The following is a 20,711-nucleotide window of genomic DNA, read 5'->3' as shown; positions in this document are numbered from 1 at the left end:
AGTCCAGATCTAAGAGCACCCTTCTAACTCCAAGTGTAAATTCTATTGTGATTTGTGTCACCACTGAACCTGGCCAGTATCTTGAGGGTGTGGGGAGAGCTTAGTAGTTCTGTTCAGAAAATGCCCAGTTTGGAAGAGGTAGCAATTTGTGTGCATTTTGCGTTGGAAAGAAAATATGGATGTAGTGGGTTGTTGCCCAGAATTATTTCAGATGTTCTTAGGAGTGGCCAACAGCATGAATATACTTGCCAGAATGAAGGTATTTGTATCTCATTCAACCTCTATTATTGCAATAGGCAAAAGACCATATGGTAGAGGTGTGCCTCATGGTTTCACAGGTATGGCGCAAGGGTACCAGCTGTTACAAGATAGAATATTATATAAGGTTATTTATTTGGTTATTTTAATTCCATAATTTCCATTTTGCTAACTAATCTCTCTTCATTTGAAATGTCTTTGCAGATAAGCAAGCAGCAGCTCCAGATAGTCAAGGATCGATTCCAAGCATTTCTCAATGGAGAAACGCAGATTGTGGCTGATGAAGCTTTTATTAATGCAGTCCAAAGTTATTTCGAGGTAAGGCATGATGGTGAGGCAATTGTTGGGCATGACAGCGGACAATGATTTTTTATGAACAAGTGTTGCATGGCCTCTTCTGCATTAATAGTCCCGTCCAAATCTCTTTGGATGTGCTCTGACAGCCAACAAATAAACTCAGTGCTGTTTAACCAATTCTCCCAAAATATTTTAAAGAAAATTTAAATTACGGTTCAACAGTTAAATCATCTGTGCTAAATTTAGTGCCGTGCTAAATGTGTACTCCTGCATAATGTATCTAAATACTTCATGTTCTTACTTTTGGGTTAAATTCTGTCCTAATGGATACCTCCACATTGCTGCTGAGGTCAGTTGGGCCAAATTCTCCCCTCCATTCAGCCCGGTGGCATGTGTAGAGAAATATCGGGGATGAATGTAGTCCATGGGGGTGACATGGAAAGCAGAAAAGAGAAAATTTGGCTCTTTGAGGGTACTGTTATAATGTATGTGGTGACCCAACAAGAATAGCAAAGGCCTTGAAAAGCTTTACATATTGCAATAGAGAACATCATTAAAGTCTTAGCTCTTGTCATTAGCAAGTAATCTGTGTCACCTCTGTACTAGAGACAGCACCCCAAATGCTTCAGTAAAATGAATCAAAAAGTAAGATTATAAATATTTTATTGACAGCCGCTAACTACACTTAAACCTGGTAAGTTAGCCCCGTGGCTAGGACATACAGTGCCAGCACAGACACTTGGCTAATATTAACGTTACCTTTTCATTGCATGGTACTGTGTTTACTTATTAACAAATATAGTGAATGACAAATAGTACTTAATAGTGCACTTACAATGCTGTCTGCAATTCAGAAAATGTTTTGTTGGGGGCATTTTAAGGCCATAAAATCACATCTGTCCTTCCACTCTCCGCTAATATTTGTTCTAACTTGCTATTTATACATTAAAGGGACATTGACCAAGTTGGCTACTTCAAATTTCACTTACCTAATTTTTTTCTGTTAACAAATTTACATTTCCGACTTTGTCGGCATATTCCCCAGTCTACCAGTATATGCACTTTGCATATATGAATTGTTTGAACAGTAATTCATTTTTTTTCAACCAGTCCAGTACTCCAGTTCTCATGAGCAAGTCTGCAATAACTACAGCTGTTTGGTAATTTTTTTGACAGAAAATTCAGTTTCTGCAAAATCAGAATTTTCCATATGGAAAACTGACTTGGCCGAAATATTTCATTTTGGGTAGTTTCAACCCAAATTGGAACAGTTAATTTAGTAACTGACCCAAAATGTTTGACTGATTTGAAATGAAAAGCATCAATTATTATTTATTAGCTGTATTACCATGACACCTAGGAGCCCTATTCATGCACCAGGACCCCATTATGCTAGGCAGGGTACTAACGCAGAAAAAGACCATCCCTGCTCCAGAGAGCTTACAGTTAAAGTATAAGACAAGAAGAGACAGATGGATACAGACTACGGTTGCGAACTTTCTAATCACACAAAACTGAACACCCTAGCCCCGTCCCTTCCCCCGCTCCCTACATTCCTCCTCCCTCAGTGGCTTGCTCTCCCCCACCCTCACTCACTTTCATTCGGCTGGGGAAGAGGGTTAGGTTGTGGGAGAGGGGTGAGGGTTCTAATTGGGGGTGCCGGCTCTGAAGTGGGGCCAGAAATGAGGGATTCAGGGTGCAGGAGGGGGCTCCGGGCTGGGGCAGGAGATTGGGGTGTAGGAGGGCATACGGGCTTTGGGCTGTGGGTGAAGGCTCTGGGGTGGGGTCGAGGATGAGAGGTTTGGGGGGCTCAGGGCTGGGGCAGGAGGTTGGGGCTTGGAGTTGGGGCGTGGGCTTACCTCCGGCGACTCCCGATCAGCGGTGCAGCGGGGGGACTAAGGAAGGCTTCCTGCCTGTCCTGACTCTGCACTGTGCCATGGACGTTGTCATAACCTTAGTCCCAGATTTGGACCTTAGCGTCCAAAATATGGGGATTAGCATGAAAACCTCCAAGCTTAGTTACCAGCTTGGACCTGGTACTTGCTGCCACCACCCAAAAAATTAGAGTGTTTTGGGGCACTCTGGTCCCCCTGAAAACCTTCCCTGGGGACCCCAAGACCCAAATCCCTTGAGTCTCACAACAAAGGGAAATAATCCTTTTTCCCTTCCCCCCTCCAGGTGCTCCTGGAGAGATACACAGACACAAGCTCTGTGAAACTACACAGAGTGACTCCCCCTCTCCGTTCCCAATCCTGGAAACCAAAAGCACTTTCCTATTCCCCCAGAGGGAATGCAGAATCAGGCTAGCAAATCCAACACACAGATCTCCCCTGATTTTTTCCTCCCACCAATTCCCTGGTGAGTACAGACTCAATTTCCCTGAAGTAAAGAAAAAAACTCCAACAGGTCTTAAAAGAAAGCTTTATATAAAAAGAAAGAAAGATACATACAAATGGTCTCTCTGTATTAAGATGATACAATACAGGGTCAATTGCTTAAAAGAATATTGAATAAACAGCCTTATTCAAAAAGAATACAAATCAAAGCACTCCAGCACTTATATTCATGCAAATACCAAAGAAAAGAAACCATATAACTTACTATCTGATCTCTTTGTCCTTACACTTAGAAACAGAAGACTAGAAAGTAGAAACTACTTCTCCAAAGCTCAGAGAAAGCAGGCAGACAGAAAACAAAGACTCAGACACAAACTTCCCTCCACCCAGAGTTGAAAAAATCCGGTTTCCTGATTGGTCCTCTGGTCAGGTGCTTCAGGTGGAAGAGACATTAACCCTTAGCTATCTGTTTATGACAGACGTAGCCAGCAGCAGGTCCAGCTCCTAGACAGAAGTACAGCAGGTGGCTCTGCATGCTGCTCTCACCCGCAGACACTGCCCACGCAGCTCCCACTGGCCGTGGTTCCCAGCCAATGGGAGTTTGGAGTCAGTGCTTGGGGAGGGGGCAGCAAGCAGAGCCCCATGGGCACGCCCATCTAGGAGCCGGACCTGCTGGCCACTTCCGGGGTGCAGCGCGGTTCCAGGACAGGTAGGGACTAGCTTGCCTTAGCCCCACAGCACTGCCAACCAGACTCTTAACAGCCCAGTCAGCGGTGCTGACCGGAGCTACCAGGGTCCCTTTTTGACCCGGTTCTCCGGTCGAAAACCGGACGCCTGGTCACTCTAATACAGACAGAGCACCAGGAAACAAGTGAGGCCATATTGGTAAGCATGATAGGCAGTGGTCTCAGCATACCAGCAGCCTAACAAACCAAGGAACTGCATTTCCCTATCAGCACATTGCCTTCTATTCCAGCCCTCATTGTCAGGGCCGTCCTTAGGATTTATAGTGCCCTACACAGTCTTATTAAACTGGTGCCCCTATGCCTGACTTGCTCTTAGCAATACAAAAATAAGCTTACAGTACTGGAAAACTTGCCACATGCAATTTAAACAAATTAAGCACACTATAATGCTGATGGACTATACTTGCACTAAAGAAATAGCGCTATAGAAAAAATTCTAATTTATTGACAATGATGCAAATTTAAAAAATTACTAATTTGTCAGCATTTTACTGGAAATTTCTATGAAGAGGTATTGAAACAAGGATTTGTTTTTAATTAAAAGCAATCTTTCTGGCTTTTTTGGCTGCAAAATCAGTAATAATGTCATCATATGAGAAAGACAAAGTGATGTCTTGTTTGATTGCAAGAATAGCAAGATCAGTCAAGCATTACTGACTCATTGTAGAGCAAAGAGAGTTGGTAATGAGCTTTAGTTTTGAGAAACTCCGTTCTCCTGATGCTATTGTTACAGGAATTGTCAGTAGAATACGAGTGACAATGTACACATTAGGATATATGTCAACAAGTTTCCTGGTATGAATAAATTGTACAATGTCCATCACTGGTTTTGCATGTGGCCACATTGATGACAATGTATTCAGTTCTTCGTACAGTTCAGGTCCATTTAAATCAAAACTATCACCATGTTTCAGGAGGCTCTCAAGGTTCTTGCACTTTGTCATTAGCTGCTCTTGTTTTCCTATTTTGTTGAATTTAGTTATGTCATACAAAAATCCAAATTGTTCATGGTGTGCTCATAAGGTATTAAACCTTTCATCAACAGCAGATATTGCTTTATCCATCACATTAAAAAATTCAGCCTCAAATTTCTTTTCTGAATCTTCTGTGGGCTCATCTGCTCCTTCATATTCCGCTTGCTGTTTTTTCCTCTCAACTCTTGTCATGTTTGAACATGGAACTTTTGGCTCTACACCAAGTGCCTCTGCAAACTCTCTTGCTGTGCTTCCTTGAATCCAGTTTATCTGTATTTCACTAAAAAGTCTTGTGTGGTGTTTAGTAAGGTAAGTGTTGACTCAAGCTGCATCGCTGGACTCTGCATTATTTTGCTTGCACTTGAGATTTTAACAAGAATGTCATAACAGATTGCGACAGATGTTAGAAACTTGAAGCTGTATATTTCAGAGGCCAATGACTCTGCTTCACTTTTAGCCTTTATATCCCTGGCTTCTTCCAAAATAGCAACCTGTGCTTCATAAACTTCCTCAGATTGATAGCTCAACGTTTTCACACTTTTTACTCTGCTTTCCCAGCATGTCTCAGATAGAGGCTTAACGGTAATACCACTGACGTGCTGTGGATATTTGAGTCTAGAGCCGGTGCTCGGGTGGGTGCAGTGAGCGGAGCCCCGTGGGGGCCCCCCACACACACTTAGGAGCTGGACCTGCTGGCCACTTCAGGGGTACGACGCGTTTCGTTGAGTGGAAGCTGAAAAGAGCACATAAATGCATTGCAGCAAACCAGAAAAAGAAATAGCTTCTACAGAAGACTTGGCCATATCACACAAAATCAAATTAAGGCTGTGCTAGGCACATAGAACAAAAAGGCTTGTGGATTTTCTGCCAGTAATCCAGCTTGCACGCCAGAAATGCATCCTCTCGTATTGGCGCCATTATCATAGCCTTGTCCTCTAATGTTCATTACAGACAATCCCATTTGTTTTAGTTCATCAAGGAGAGCTTGAAAAAGTCCAAAACCTATAGGGTCCTCTACTTCTAAAAGTGTGATAAATGTTTCCTTAACTGTAATCTGGATTGAATTACTAATGTCGACAAATCTCACTACTAACGACATCTGTCCTTGATGACTTATGTCCGTATTGCAGTCTAGAATTACAGCAAAATATTTTGCCAAAGAAATCAGTGAAACAATTTTGTCTCTCACTTTATCACTCATAAGCATGATCAGTTCATTTTGAATTCTTGGTCCGAAATAGTGGTCATATATTTCCTTTTCAGTTACTCTTAGGGAAATTTCCACTACATGCATCTGATGAAGCGGGTATTCACCCACGAAAGCTTATGCTCCAATACATCTGTTAGTCTATAAGGTGCCACAAGACTCTTTGTCGCTCTTTAGAGATGTTCGTTCATCACAGTGTCAAATTTTCCCAGTAGTTGTACAAATCCCCCAAAATTGCCATTTTTGGGCTGGTATAATTTCTCAAGGCTTCCTCTAAAAGCAAGGTTGTTTGTTGATAGATATTCAGCAATAGACAATAGATGTTCAAGAACACAATGCCAATGCTGTTTCTCTGACTCCAGCAATCTTTGATTTGGGGCATCAAGAGTTGTCTGATTTTTTTTAACCTTACGCTCAGCTCACATCATTTGTGCATACTTTCAATGTGGTGTTGTGCCTTTTCATGTTGCGGTAATGTCTGAATAAGATTTTGCCAATCATTAATACCCATGATTGCTATGTTAAAATCCAACTGTTGAAAATCTTGCATGGGAAACAAAATACAGCATTCTTGCATTTAGAGTACACAAGCCACCATCTGTTAACAATTTCACTGTTAGAAAGTATTTTGTGGTAATAGTTTTCTGTGATTTTTCCTACCTCTAATGTCTTTAGGATATTCAAGACCTTCTATTCTAATAGGGCCTTTCTCAAGTATAATGGCGCGTAATTCATTGTTTAAAGATTGTGACCATGCGTCAATATCCCACGCTAGTAGTTTCAACTGTTGTAATTTCTTGTTTTGTGTCTGCAGCTGTTTCAAGTGATTGTTCCCTATTTTGTTGAGTTTCTTGTGCTTCATCTGCATGCAAATTTTCTTCAGCACTTACTTGATGAACTTGATAAACTTTGTTGTTTTCATGATGTACAAACTAAGTATAGAACTTGTCTTTGCTGGTATAGCTAATTCTATTTTATCTTTCCATTTTCTTTTTTGTGACCCACAAAGTTGTTTTTGCTATGACATAATTTATAAAGATATCTTTTTAAAGAAATAACTGTTTAAATTATTGTCAGATTATCAGAAATATTATTTAAAATAAGTAATATAGGATAGCCATGAGTCTGTGACCTTGAGCTAGTGTGGAAACACCTCAAAGGCGCTCCACCCTGACTGAGACACAAGAGAGTTGGAAACCCATGTCATTTTTACAAAGTCACTTTTTAGTTTTAAATATGTAGTGGCATCAGTCTTAATGTTACAACTCTATATCAACCTTATACTGTAAATAGCTCAATGGCATTATCCAGTTTAATAAGCTGGGAAAATAGGACCCTAGTTTTATTCCTAGGTAAAGCATAAAGTGACCAAAATGAAGCCAACACCGAATCATGTCAACTAGATTAAGATAGGACAGAAATGTTACAGAAGTCCTATCCACTAAAATTAGAGCAGCATGGACAGAGACAAGCTAATTTCTTTTTCCAACCGAATGTGTCCTTGTTACAGAAGGACCCTCTCCAGGTTTTGTTACTCATCCTTTCTGATAAACAATGTCAGTTATGATGCTGAACTTCCATCACCAGTTCATTTTACATAGGCAACTGAGTAATCAGATGATGGTAACTTCTGATCACTTGCGATCTTGACTAAGATATCAGAATAGTATGCTAGCAGCACGACTGCCTGAAGAGCCACTCCTTTCCATCAAGAGCTTATTCAGAAAAAAATATTCTTTTGAGATATTTGTGTTGCCACACACCTCTAAGCTCTCCCTGTTCATACATCTGACCTTAACATTGTCCAGTCCTTAAATTGTGCCTTATTTTTGTTTGGAAGGACATTAGCAGTAGCAGCACATTTGGGGCACTGCCAGTTGGGGGAGATGGTTGGTAGTTGGGGGAGATGGTTGGGAAATGTTCGGGAGATCTCCACGCCAGAACATAACCTGGAGAGGGAAGTAAACAAAGTGAGCGGGGACACCCTTGCGGCCCCAAGATTTGATCCAAGGAGGAATAGTGGAGTAGAAACCAGAGTAACGGGTGATGCTGGTGGCAGACAGTTTGTGCACGACGGGGGAAAGAATGTCACTGACGCCAAACACCGAAAATTAAAAGGTTTGTACACTAATGCGAGGAGCCTAGGTAACAAGATGGAGGAACTGGAGTTACTCGTGCAGGAAGTGAAGCCGTATATTATAGGGATTACCGAAACCTGGTGGAATAGTACTCATGACTGGAGCACGGGTATTGAAGGCTATGTGCTGTTCAGAAAAGACAGGAAGAAAGGCAAAGGTGGGGGAGTAGCCTTGTACATCAATGATGAAATTAAATGTAACGAAATAAGATGCGATGGAATGGATAAGACGGAGTCCGTCTGGGCAAAAATCACGCTGGGTAAAAAAGCAACTAGAGCTTCCCCTGAGATAGTGCTTGGGGTGTGCTACAGACCGCCGGGATCGGATTGGAATATGGATAGAGACCTCTTTAATGTCTTTAATGAAGTAAACACAAAGGGGAAATGTGTGATTATGGGGGACTTCAACTTCCCGGATATAGACTGGAGGACGAGTACTTGCACGAATAATAGGGGTCAGATTTTTCTGGATGTGATAGCGGATGGATTTCTTCATCAAGTAGTTGAAGCACCTACGAGAGGGGATGCCATTTTAGACTTGGTGTTGGTGAGCAGTGAGGACCTCGTAGAAGAAATGGTGGTAGGGGACAACCTTGGTTCGAGTGATCATGAGCTGATTCAGTTCAAACTAGATGGAAGGATAAACAAATGTAGATCTGCGATTAGGGTTTTTGACTTCTCGAGGGCTAATTTTAAAGAGTTAAGGAAATTAGTTAGGGAAGTGGATTGGACGGAGGAATTAGTGGATTTAAATGTGGAGGAGGCCTGGAATTACTTTAAGTCACAGCTGCGGAGACTGTCGGAAGCCTGCATCCCGAGAAAGGGGAAAAGAACCATGGGCAGGAGTTGCAGGCCAAACTGGATGAGCAAGCAACTCAGAGAGGGGATTAGACAAAAGCAGAAAGCTTACAGGGAGTGGAAGGAAGGCAGGATCAGTAAAGAAAGCTACCTTGCTGAGGTCAGAACATGTAGGGATAAAGTGAGGAAGGCTAAAAGCCGCATTGAACTGGAACTTGCAAAGGGAATCAAAACCAATAGTAAAAGGTTCTATAGCCACATAAACAAGAAGAAAACAAAGAAAGAAGAAGTGGGGCCGCTATACACTGAGGATGGAATGGAGGTTAAGGATAACCTAGGCATGGCCCAACATCTAAACAAGTACTTTGCCTCGGTTTTTAATAAGACTAGTGAGGAACCTTGCGATGATGGAGGGATGATAAACGGGAATGTGGATATGGAAGTGGATATTACTGCAACTGAGGTAGAGGCCGTACTTGAACAGCTCGATGGGTCGAAGTCGGAGGGCCCGGACAATCTCCACCCGAGGATATTAAAGGAACTGGCGCGTGAAATTGCGAGCCCGTTAGCGAGAATTTTTAAGCAATCGATAATCTCGGGTGTTGTGCCGTATGACTGGAGGATTGCTAATGTAGTTCCTATTTTTAAGAAAGGGAAAAAGAGTGATCCGGGTAATTATAGGCCTGTTAGCTTGACGTCTGTAGTATGTAAGGTCTTGGAAAAAATTTTAAGAGAGAAAGTAGTTAAGGACATAGAGGTCAATGGTAATTGGGACGAATTGCAACACGGATTTACTAAAGGTAGATCGTGCCAAACCAATCTGATCTCCTTCTTTGAGAAGGTGACGGATTACTTAGATAAAGGAAATGCGGTAGATATAATTTACCTAGATTTCAGTAAGGCGTTCGACACGGTTCCGCACGGGGAGCTGTTAGTTAAATTGGAAAAGCTGGGAGTGAATATGAAAGTTGTAAGGTGGATAAGGAACTGGTTAAAGGGGAGACTCCAGAGGGTCGTATTGAAAGGTGAACTGTCGGACTGGAAGGAGGTCACCAGTGGAGTCCCTCAAGGATCGGTTTTGGGACCGATCTTATTTAACCTTTTTATTACTGACCTTGGCACAAAGAGCGGGAATGTGCTAATAAAGTTCGCGGATGACACGAAGCTGGGGGGTATTGCTAACACGGAGAAGGACAGGGATACTATTCAAGAAGATCTGAACCACCTTGTAAACTGGAGTAATAGAAATAGGATGAAATACAATAGTGAAAAGTGCAAGGTCATGCATTTAGGAATTAATAATAAGAATTTTGGATATACGTTGGGGGCGCATCAGTTGGAAGCGACGGAGGAAGAGAAGGACCTTGGGGTACTGGTTGATAGCAGGATGACTATGAGTCGCCAATGTGATACGGCTGTTAAAAAAGCAAATGCGATTTTGGGATGCATCAGGCGGGGTATTTCCTGCAAGGATAAGGAGGTGTTAGTACCGTTGTATACGGCGTTGGTGAGACCCCATCTGGAATACTGTGTGCAGTTCTGGTGTCCCATGTTCAAGAAGGATGAATTCAAACTGGAACAGGTTCAGAGACGGGCTACGAGGATGATCCGAGGAATGGAAAAACTGCCTTATGAAAGGAGACTCAAAGAGCTTGGCTTGTTTAGCCTGGCCAAAAGAAGGCTGAGGGGGGATATGCTCGCCCTATATAAATATATCAAGGGGGTTAACGTTAGGGAGGGAGAGGAATTATTTAAGTTTAGTACTAATGTAGGCACGAGGACGAATGGGTATAAACTGGATATTAGGAAGTTTAGACTTGAAATTAGACGAAGGTTTCTGACCATTAGGGGAGTGAAGTTCTGGAATAGCCTTCCGAGGGAAGTAGTAGGGGCAAAAGACTTTCCTGGCTTTAAGACAAAGCTTGATAAGTATATGGAGGGGATGTTATGATAGGATCGTTAATTTGGGCAATTGATCTTGAATTACCACCAGACAGGTCTGCTCAATGGTCTGCGGGGAGATGTTGCATGCGATGGGTACTGAGTTGCTGCAGAGAACTCCTTCTTGGGTGCTGGCTGGTGACTCTTGCCCACATGCTCAGGGTTTAGCTGATCGCCATATTTGGGGTCGGGAAGGAATTTTCCTCCAGGGCAGATTGGCAGGTGCCCTGGAGGTTTTTCGCCTTCCCCTGCAGCGTGGGGCACGGGTCGCTTGCTGGTGGTGTCTCTGCAGCTTGAGGTCTTCAAACCATTTTTGAGGATTTCAATAACTCGGTCCTGGGATAGGGGTTGTATAAAATTGGATGGGTGGGGTTCTGTGGCCTGCCTTGTGCAGGAGGTCAGACTAGATGATCAGATTGGTCCCTTCTGACCTATGAGTCTATGAGTCTATAAGTACATGATAAATCACTGCCTCTAAAGTTCCATCAAAAACTGACATTTTCACACATCTAGCATAATCTGTGGCACAGATCCTTCCCAAGGAAGTCTCCCTTGCCTTTTTAACGTTTATTAACCAGGCATATACTTGATGAAAGTTGGACAAAACATTGTGAAAACTTAAGACATTGGCTGCCCAACCTCTGGGCTGGCAAAAACTATACTGACTTACTGGAAAAAAGAAGCAAGAGAATCTTAGTACAACATATGGTGACTCTCTACACTGGTAAGGAGCTAAGCCTCTTACAGTTGTTCAAGGACTCTATTTAGCAGTACCATGACTATAGGAAAGCCTGTCAAAATTCTTTGTTTCTCTGATAAAAACTAGCCCACTCCTTCCCCTATACCGAACCTGTCACAAATAATTATCAACAACTTAATTTTCTGGTTTTGGCTAAGATATTGATTTTATATATATATCAATATATATATTTATTTATTTATATATAAATAAAAATTGGATTCAGGATTGTTAGCAAGCATTTTTGGCAAACAAAGCTGTAAAATGACAATCTAACACGATTTTGATAAAGGTATTTAAAATGCCACCAAGACTCTGGCAAAAAAAGGAAAAACCGGTCCATTTTGAACCCTGCACAAAACATAAGGTTGAAAAAAAAAATGCTTGAAGCTGATCAATGGCAACACAGTCCTGCTTTCATGGTTGGCTCACCCCCAGCCTTCTGGTCCAACAGCTGCAGTAAAGGAGGAAATAGGTGGAAAGCCACGGGACCCCAAAATCCATCTCTTGGGGTGCGGAGTGGCAACAGCAGCAGCAGCAAATCTTCAGGTCAGGTCACACCATTGGGCACTGCTGCCAGCACCACGGTGAAGTGCAGCATCTCAGGAATGGGGGACCCATGAGGCCATGAGGTGGACCACTGCCACACCTGCCGGGCGTGAGACACTCCCCAGCCCAGCCACCTTTGCACATTCTAGCCCGTGTGGTCACTCGGAACGGAGGCGCTCAGGCTGGCTGCTGAGGAAGTAAGTCAGTTCCTCGGCACGCAGCCAGCCAGCCTGAGCATCTGCACCCCACCTAGCCCTGCTGGAGGCGGGAGGGTCGGCCACTCCACAGAGGGGCTCAGCGCTGGCGGGCGGGGGAGGGCTCCACTTTGCGAGGGGAGGAGAAGAAGAATGTGCGTTATGCTGGGGCAGCAAAAGGATACTGCCAGAGCTGGTGCCACCCTGCCCCCTCGCCTCACGGCGGCGGGGAGACAGTCACACAGGTGAGTTTCCCCCGCCCCTTCCCAGAGACCCCAGCAGTACCCTCCTTCGGAGTGCGCCACTGTGCCGCCTGATTCAGCTCTACGACCTGACCGCTCTTACCTGCTTGCTGTCCCATCCCGGAGGTGGTGCCCCAAATTTATTAGTCCCTGGCTTTGTACGCCGAAGGACGGCCCTGCCCGTTGTCTTCGGTGTCTCAAGGCAAGGCAAGGCAAGGTCCCATGGGAATTAAGACTGAGGGGAAAAACAACTGAGGAAAGTTGGCAGTTTTTCAAAGGGACGCTATTAAGGGCCCAAAAGCAAGTTATTCCAATGGTTAGGAAAGATAGAAAATGTGGCAAAAGACCACCTTGGCTTACCCTTGAGATCTTGCGTGACCTACAAAATAAAAAGGCGTCATATAAAAAATGGAAACTAGGTCAGATCACGAAGGATGAATATAGGCAAATAACACAGGAATGCAGAGGCAAGATTAGAAAAGCAAAGGCACAAAATGAACTCAAACTAGCTATGGGAATAAAGGGAAACAAGAAGACTTTTTATCAATACATTCGAAGCAAGAGGAAGACTAAGGACAGGGTAGGCCCACTGCTCAATGAGGAGGGGGTAACAGTAACGGGAGACTTGGAAATGGCAGAGATGCTTAATGACTTCTTTGTTTCGGTCTTCACTGAGAAGTCTGAAGGAATGTCTAGTATAGTGAATGCTTACGGGAAGAGGGTAGATTTAGAAGAGAAAATAAGCAAAGAGCAAGTAAAAAATCACTTAGAAAAGTTAGATGCCTGCAAGTCACCAGGGCCTGATGAAATGCATCCTAGAATACTGAAGGAGTTAATAGAAGAGGTATCTGAGCCTCTAGCTATTATCTTTGGGAAATCATGGGAGACGGGGGAGATTCCAGAAGACTGGAAGGGGGCAAATATAGTGCCCATCTATAAAAAGGGAAATAAAAACAACCCAGGAAACTACAGACCAGTTAGTTTAACTTCTGTGCCAGGGAAGATAATGGAGCAGGTAATCAAAGAAATCATCTGCAAACACTTGGAAGGTGGTAAGGTGATAGGGAATAGCCAGCATGGATTTGTAAAGAACAAATCATGTCAAACTAATCTGATAACATTCTTTGATAGGATAACGAGCCTTGTGGATAAGGGAGAAGCGGTGGATGTGATATATCTAGACTTCAGTAAGGCATTTGATACAGTCTCGCATGACATTCTTATAGATAAGCTAGGAAAGTACAATTTAGATGGGGCTACTATAAGGTGGGTGCATAACTGGCTGGATAACCGTACTCAGAGAGTAGTTGTTAATGGCTCCCAATCCTGCTGGAAAGGTATAACAAGTGGGGTTCCGCAGGGTTCTGTTTTGGGACCGGTTCTGTTCAATATCTTCATCAACGATTTAGATGTTGGCATAGAAAGTACGCTTATTAAGTTTGCAGATGATACCAAACTGGGAGGGATTGCAACTGCTTTGGAGGACAGGGTCAAAATTCAAAATGATCTGGACAAGTTGGAGAAATGGTCTGAGGTAAACAGGATGAAGTTCAATAAAGATAAATGCAAAGTGCTCCACTTAGGAAGGAACAATCAGTTTCACACATACAGAATGGGAGGAGACTGTCTAGGAAGGAGTATGGCAGAAAGAGATCTAGGGGTCATAGTGGACCACAAGCTTAATATGAGTCAACAGTGTGATACTGTTGCAAAAAAAGCAAACGTGATTCTGGGATGCATTAACAGGTGTGTTGTAAACAAGACACGAGAAGTCATTCTTCCGCTTTACTCTGCGCTGGTTAGTCCTCAACTGGAGTATTGTGTCCAGTTCTGGGCATCGCATTTCAAGAAAGATGTGGAGAAATTGGAGAGGGTCCAGAGAAGAGCAACAAGAATGATTAAAGGTCTTGAGAACATGACCTATGAAGGAAGGCTGAAGGAATTGGGTTTGTTTAGTTTGGAAAAGAGGAGACTGAGAGGGGACATGATAGCAGTTTTCAGGTATCTAAAAGGGTGTCATCAGGAGGAGGGAGAAAACTTGTTCACCTTAGCCTCCAATGATAGAACAAGAAGCAATGGGCTTAAACTGCAGCAAGGGAGATTTAGGTTGGACATTAGGAAAAAGTTCCTAACTGTCAGGGTAGTTAAACACTGGAATAGATTGCCTAGGGAAGTTGTGGAATCTCCATCTCTGGAGATATTTAAGAGTAGGTTAGATAAATGTCTATCAGGGATGGTCTAGACAGTATTTGGTCCTGCCATGATGGCAGGGGACTGGACTCGATGACCTCTTGAGGTCCCTTCCAGTCCTAGAGTCTATGAGTCTATGAGTCTATGAGTCAAAGACTATATTTCCATACACCAATCTGCTGATATCTCTCCAACTGAGATACGTAGTGCATCTTGGGAGTCACATGACTCTGAGATGTGGTTTGGAGCCTGATGCCTCCATTCTCCTCTATGAGCCAGGCTCCCTGGCCTGACTGTCTCTCATAATGCACATAGATCCATGCGACTCCCTTGATTCACCACACAGCTCAATCAAAGGCCAATCAGCCCATTGCCTTATGGGAAATGTAGTCCTCCAGGGAGACCAGCCTATAGGAGAATTTAGGGCCAGAACTGTTTGTTTTTTGTTAGTTCAAGATATGTCTGTTATATAGTGGCACTGCTACAGCTATGCCACTGTAGTGCAGATGCTTCCTACATCAATGGAAGGGGGTTTTCCATCAATGTAGTTAATCCACCTCTCCAAGTGGTGGCATTCCATTGACCAAGCTCATCTACAATGAGGGTTAGGTCAATCTAACTACATTGTACGGGGCATAAAATTTTTCACAGCCTTACCACTGTAGCCAGGCTGATCTAATTTTCAGATGTAGAGCAGGTGTCAGAAATTTAGTAAGAGACAGATCTATGGAAATGGCTTCAGTTTGGCAGCCTGTAGGCGTGGTGACTGGGCCTGAATCTCATCTCGCACTGGTTTTACATCAAGCAAATCCATCATCTCCTGCTGCTCTCATCAGGCCTGATTCTCCTTTTGCCTAAAGGAGTGTACTTTACATGCTGAGGGGACATGAGGTGTGGGTGTAGCAGGGATACTCACTAAATCTGTCTTATCATATAGCCTACAAAATGTTCACTTATTTATTTTCCCCAGCCACACCCTCCTCCCTGCTCCTCTGAGCGAAAGTTACTTCTTATTCACACTAATGGCCTTTTACTGAAAATCAGTGGCAAAATTCCCATAGAATTCAATGGCATAGGTACAGACTCTCAGGGAATATCAGAACAATGCAGGTTACACTGCTTTATCAGTTACACTTAAAGTGTAAAGTGGGCTGATCAGAAGATGAATGTAACATGCATCCATCTTCCTTTTTTCCTTTTCAGAAACCATCCTCGCTTTTCCAGGAAAATATGTAAGATTCTCTAATGAGGATTGCTGTGTTTTTATATTTCTCTGAATGCTTGAAATTGCCTTGATGGATGCAAGTTTCCACAGATACTTCCCAAGAAAGTTAGTTTGATCTTACATGGGTTTAATAGCTCAGTTGTTTCTATGTTGCCCAGTCGCCTCACAATGATCTAGTGGCACAATTATTGATTAGGAGTCCAATTAATGTAATAGTAAACAGTATGATGTGGCTGACCTGGTTGATCCAAAGTGTTTTCCATGCAATGAGCTTTCTAACTGGTTACTCTGTTGCATTTCAGAACACATTTATATGTAGTCTCTAAGAAACCGAAAACTACTCAATGGGGTTGACATCAGTTATTTTGAGTAGATTACAAAAATGACTTGGATTTAGTCTGAGAGATACAATTTTGAGTCTTCTGTTGTATTAAATGAAGAGTTGAAAATTGCCTTAAAACTCAGCGACCATATCACATCCTTTCAGCTAATGTGTATTGGATAATAGGGTTGTGTTTTCCAGTTTTCAAATGATCAAAAGCAGTTGGAAGGCAATAAAAGAATTCATGTGAAACTGGGGATGAGTTCACCCAATAACATTCAAACATTTAATGCATATCACTTGCACAATTCCAAGGCCATAAATCATAATTAAGAAACATACTTCTCTAATTATGTTCCTTTTTAAAGAGAAGTAATATTTTGGCAATTAACTAGATTTGGTAATGAATAGTCTTCACTGTACTAATTACTTAGTAGGACTAATCACCATTAAATCTAGTTGTTGACATGTTGCCATTTAGCACAGTGAATGTCTTTATAACCTCGCTTTGTACATTTCAGTCTAGCAATAAACCAGGGCACAATTCCATATGATTCTAGCTTCACATATTTACATCCACACGCAGAATTTATGTGAATAGTTGTGTCAAAATACATAATGATGCAAAGCTGGGAGTGTTTGTATTGTCCAACCTCTGTACCCATGAGGGCTGTTAATTCAAGGATGTAGGCAGATCAAATATGTCAAGGTAAATGCACGGAGAGAGACCCTCTAACCCTAGAAAACCCTGAGTTGCTGCTGGAAATGAATTGTAAGCAAGTGCACATGCCACAATGTACAGTAAATGTAGTGCTTTCTGAGGAATATCACTGTAACTGGGCAGTCAGTCTGCTCTTGCTGGAGTTTGAGTGATTATTCAGGTAAATTTTGGATTATTGGCAAGAATTTCACATTTTCATCCTGAATAAATGGTATCTGGGTACTGTTACAGGAGTTTTCTGTCTCTATGTATGTAAATAGTTAGATTAGCTGGAACATACAGCTCTGGTCATAGCTTTTGGAGGACCACTGAAACTTCTTGTGCACTGCAAATGGCTTTCTTTGCGCAGCTCTTAACACAGACTTTCATACCCTTCCTCCGAAGGGAAGAAGGACTTGTCAGAAGGGGGATAGATTTATCTGAGCAGTGTCATTTATTTTTGTCAGCCTTCCTGCCAATCATCTTTCTCTCTCCGAGCTATTCACCATAAAAGGTGAAGATCTAGACTGGTTTATAAATTGTGAGAGTGCAGAAAAATTCAATGGTAAAACCTGGAAGAGAATTTAAACTCTCACACATGCTAGCAAAGGGCAGCAACTGCTGTTGTGCGGGAAAACACATAATTCATCCCTGGTTTAGCTTCGCTGAATTGCTCTAATGGTCCCAGCTTGTCTCTTTTCTCTAGGCAGGTAGGAAGCAGAGACTAATTTTCATCCCTCATCTAAAAGAGTATTGCCAGGGGATTGCCAGTTTATCACTGCTTCATCGAACACGTGCTCTTGAAGAGAATGTTTCCAAGATGGCAGTGGGATTTAAGACATACTTAACTGATTTACTTAGATGGGACTGACTGTGAGGGGAAAAAATGGACTATTTAAACCCAGCTGGGGGGGGATATGAAGGGGGAAGATGCTGTGAAGTTATTTGCAGTTTCTCTCCACTTCTTTGTTGAACTCTTGTTCTGACCAGCTTCTACATACAGTAGATTTTGCTTATTAGCAGCTCCTCATTTGCCTTCAAAAGGTTGCCATTATCCTGCAGTTGCTAATAAGGAGAAGGCAGGCTTGTGAGGCTGAAGCTGGGGGAAGAAGCCCAGGGTTATGCCTCTCCTGCCTGCAGCCATGCAAACCTGCCTGCTGGCAGGGCAGCATTGGGGAGGGGACTGCAGTCTAGATGTTTGAGCTTTCTGCAGAGAGTAGGGGCCAATGGAGCTGTATGGTACCTCTCCCTGCACTCTCGGCTCAGCACGTCCCAGCACTTCCTTCCCTTTCTGCAGCCATAGAGAGCGCAGGAGAAATACCATGCAGCTCTGGAATCCAGACTGCATCATCCCCCGTCCTTGCTACTGCTCTTCCCACAGCCCGTCTGCAAGTCCTGTGTCCCTGTGTGCAGGCAGGTTTGTGGGGCTGCAGCTCTGGAATGAAGCACTGGGACAAGCCGAGCACTAGCTGCAGGCAGGTTGGCAGGGCTGCAACCAGGGAAGGCACCTCCAACACTTCCTTCCCTGACGGCATCTGTGCAAATATGCCTGCACGTGGGGCTTTTCATCCAAAACAACTTTTCAGTAAGTGGCATGCAGTTGCCGATATCTGAATCCTTTTCCCATTAAAGTCAATGGGACAGGATTGGTTCCCAGCAAAATGTTGCTATTAACTAGAAATTGTTAATATTGAGGCTGCTATTAAGTGGAATCTACTGTACTTGTGCCCTATATAAAAATGTATTTTTTAGCTTCTAATAATTTAACTTCCAGCAAACGCTTGAACAAAACTTATAGAACTAAAACCCCTTTGTTCCTTTGCAGATAGGCACCCACATGGGTTCCACTGATGCGGCCTTACTGCTAAAGTGAGAGCAAAGAACCTGTTATGGACTTCTTCTACATTTCACATAATCTATTGCTGTTTTCTGGTACTGCAGGTTTTAACCTTCTGTACAAAAAATCTCTTGTTTATCCAGGTAATTCGCTGTCTATTTTTCCTACAAAGGAAGGCAGTTCCTCCCTCTGGCCATCCTGACTAACAGGGCAGATGAGAAGTGTACCTAGGAAAGAGGTTTTCCACACACTCCCCCCCCAAAATCTTATCACTGGTACCCCTTTCAGGTAGGGTTAATGCAATGATGCCCAGACCTCTTGGGTTATTGCTGCTTACCAGTCTGCCAGGCAAGCACCTCTCTGACACCTGGGGTAGATGCAGTTGAATGTCAAACTGACTTGAAACAAAATGTCTCGACATCTCCATGCTGCAATTTTTCAGAATTTTGTTATGCAAAAAATTTCAATACTTTAGTTTTTGTTTTCACCCAAATTAGGGTGAAAAAAAAAGGTTGAAATAGAAAAATTGCCTGTGAGGTACAAATTCCAATTTTTTTTACATCGCTTTACTCATGGTTTGGTCAAGATTTGCAGAAGGCTGATCTCATGGCATGTAGGAGCTGTGAAGCATTGACTGGGAGTGAGGAAACTAGTGCAGGGATATCCAGCACACAAGTCAGTCCTTTACATGCAGGATGTATTTATCAAATAGCTAACTGAGCAACACAAAACTCACTGATACTAAAGAATTTATGAAGGTTACATTCAAAACTTATGAACCATGTAAAGAAGAATTCTAATCGAATGATGCATGTCACTTTCAATTCACTGTCAAATCTGCTTGCTATATTTTTGTTAACAGCCTCAGTGAGTACAGCAGAAAATATGATTCAAACCTTTGAATGTAGTTTCCACACCGTAATGTGCCTTGGTAAGCCCCAGACTGGAATACAATGGAATCTGCCAGAAGTGTACAAAATGCATTCTTAATATTCAGGTTGCCTTGGAACTGGATCCTAAAATAAACTGGATGGCTGGGATATTCTTTGTTTGAAAGTTGACAGGCACCTTCTTAATATACAAAACTAGCCTGTATTTCATGATGTCTGAAAAAGACATCTAGACCCACATCTTCAGAGATACTGAGCCACAATCCTTTGAGGATCTGGATCATAGTAGAATCATAGAATACCAGAGTTGGAAGGGACCTCAGGAAGTCATCTAGTCCAACCCCCTGCTCAAAGCAGGACCAATCCCCAACTAAATCATCCCAGCCAGGGTTTTGTCAAGCCTGACCTTAAAAACTTCTACAGAAGGAGATTCCACCACCTCCCTAGGTAACCCATTCCAGTGCTTCACCACCCTCCTAGTGAAAAAGTTTTTCCTAATATCCAGCCTAAACCTCCCCCACTGCAACCTGAGACCATTACTCCTTGTTCTGTCATCTGCTACCACTGAGAACAGTCTAGATCCATCCTCTTTGGAACCCCCTTTCAGGTAGTTGAAAGCAGCTGTCAAATCCCCCCTCATTCTTCTCTTCTGCAGACTAAACAATCCCAGTTCCCCCAGCCTCTCCTCGTAAGTCATGTGCTCCAGTCCCCTAATCATTTTTGTTGCCCTCCAATTTTTCCACATCCTTCTTGTAGTGTGGGGCCCAAAACTGGACACAGTACTCCAGATGAGGCCTCACCAATGTCAAATAGAGGAGGAGGATCACATCCCTCGATCTGCTGGCAATGCCCCTACTTATACAGCCCAAAATGCCATTAGACTTCTTGGCAACAAGGGCACACCATCGACTCATATCCAGCTTCTCGTCCACTGTAACCCGTAGGTCCTTTTCTGCAGCACTGCTGCCCTAGTTTGTAGCAGTGCATGGGATTCTTTCGTCCTAAGTGCAGAACTCTGCACTTGTCCTGTTGAACCTCATCAGGTTTCTTTTTGGCCCAATCCTCTAATTTGTCTAGGTCCCTCTGTATCCTATCCCTACCGTCCAGCGTGTCTACCACTCCTCCCAGT

The 20,711-nt window shown here is 43.0% G+C and overlaps 1 protein-coding gene across 5 annotated transcripts in view; it reads left to right on the top strand.

Moving 5' to 3' along the window:
• Positions 1 to 20,711, top strand: part of CADPS (calcium dependent secretion activator) — a 404,679-nt gene that overhangs the window by 82,438 nt on the left and 301,530 nt on the right. For all 5 annotated transcript variants that reach the window (XM_050957618.1, XM_050957616.1, XM_050957617.1 and 2 more), the window contains exon 2: positions 463 to 576. In XM_050957618.1, the coding sequence (XP_050813575.1) occupies positions 463 to 576 (114 nt within the window). The remainder of the gene's footprint in view (positions 1 to 462; positions 577 to 20,711) is intronic.

Source organism: Gopherus flavomarginatus, chromosome 6, assembly GCF_025201925.1.
Source record: "Gopherus flavomarginatus isolate rGopFla2 chromosome 6, rGopFla2.mat.asm, whole genome shotgun sequence".
Lineage (NCBI taxonomy): Eukaryota > Metazoa > Chordata > Testudines > Testudinidae > Gopherus > Gopherus flavomarginatus.
Note: the sequence above shows the minus strand (reverse complement) of the source record. Positions and strands in the feature narration are given on the sequence as shown.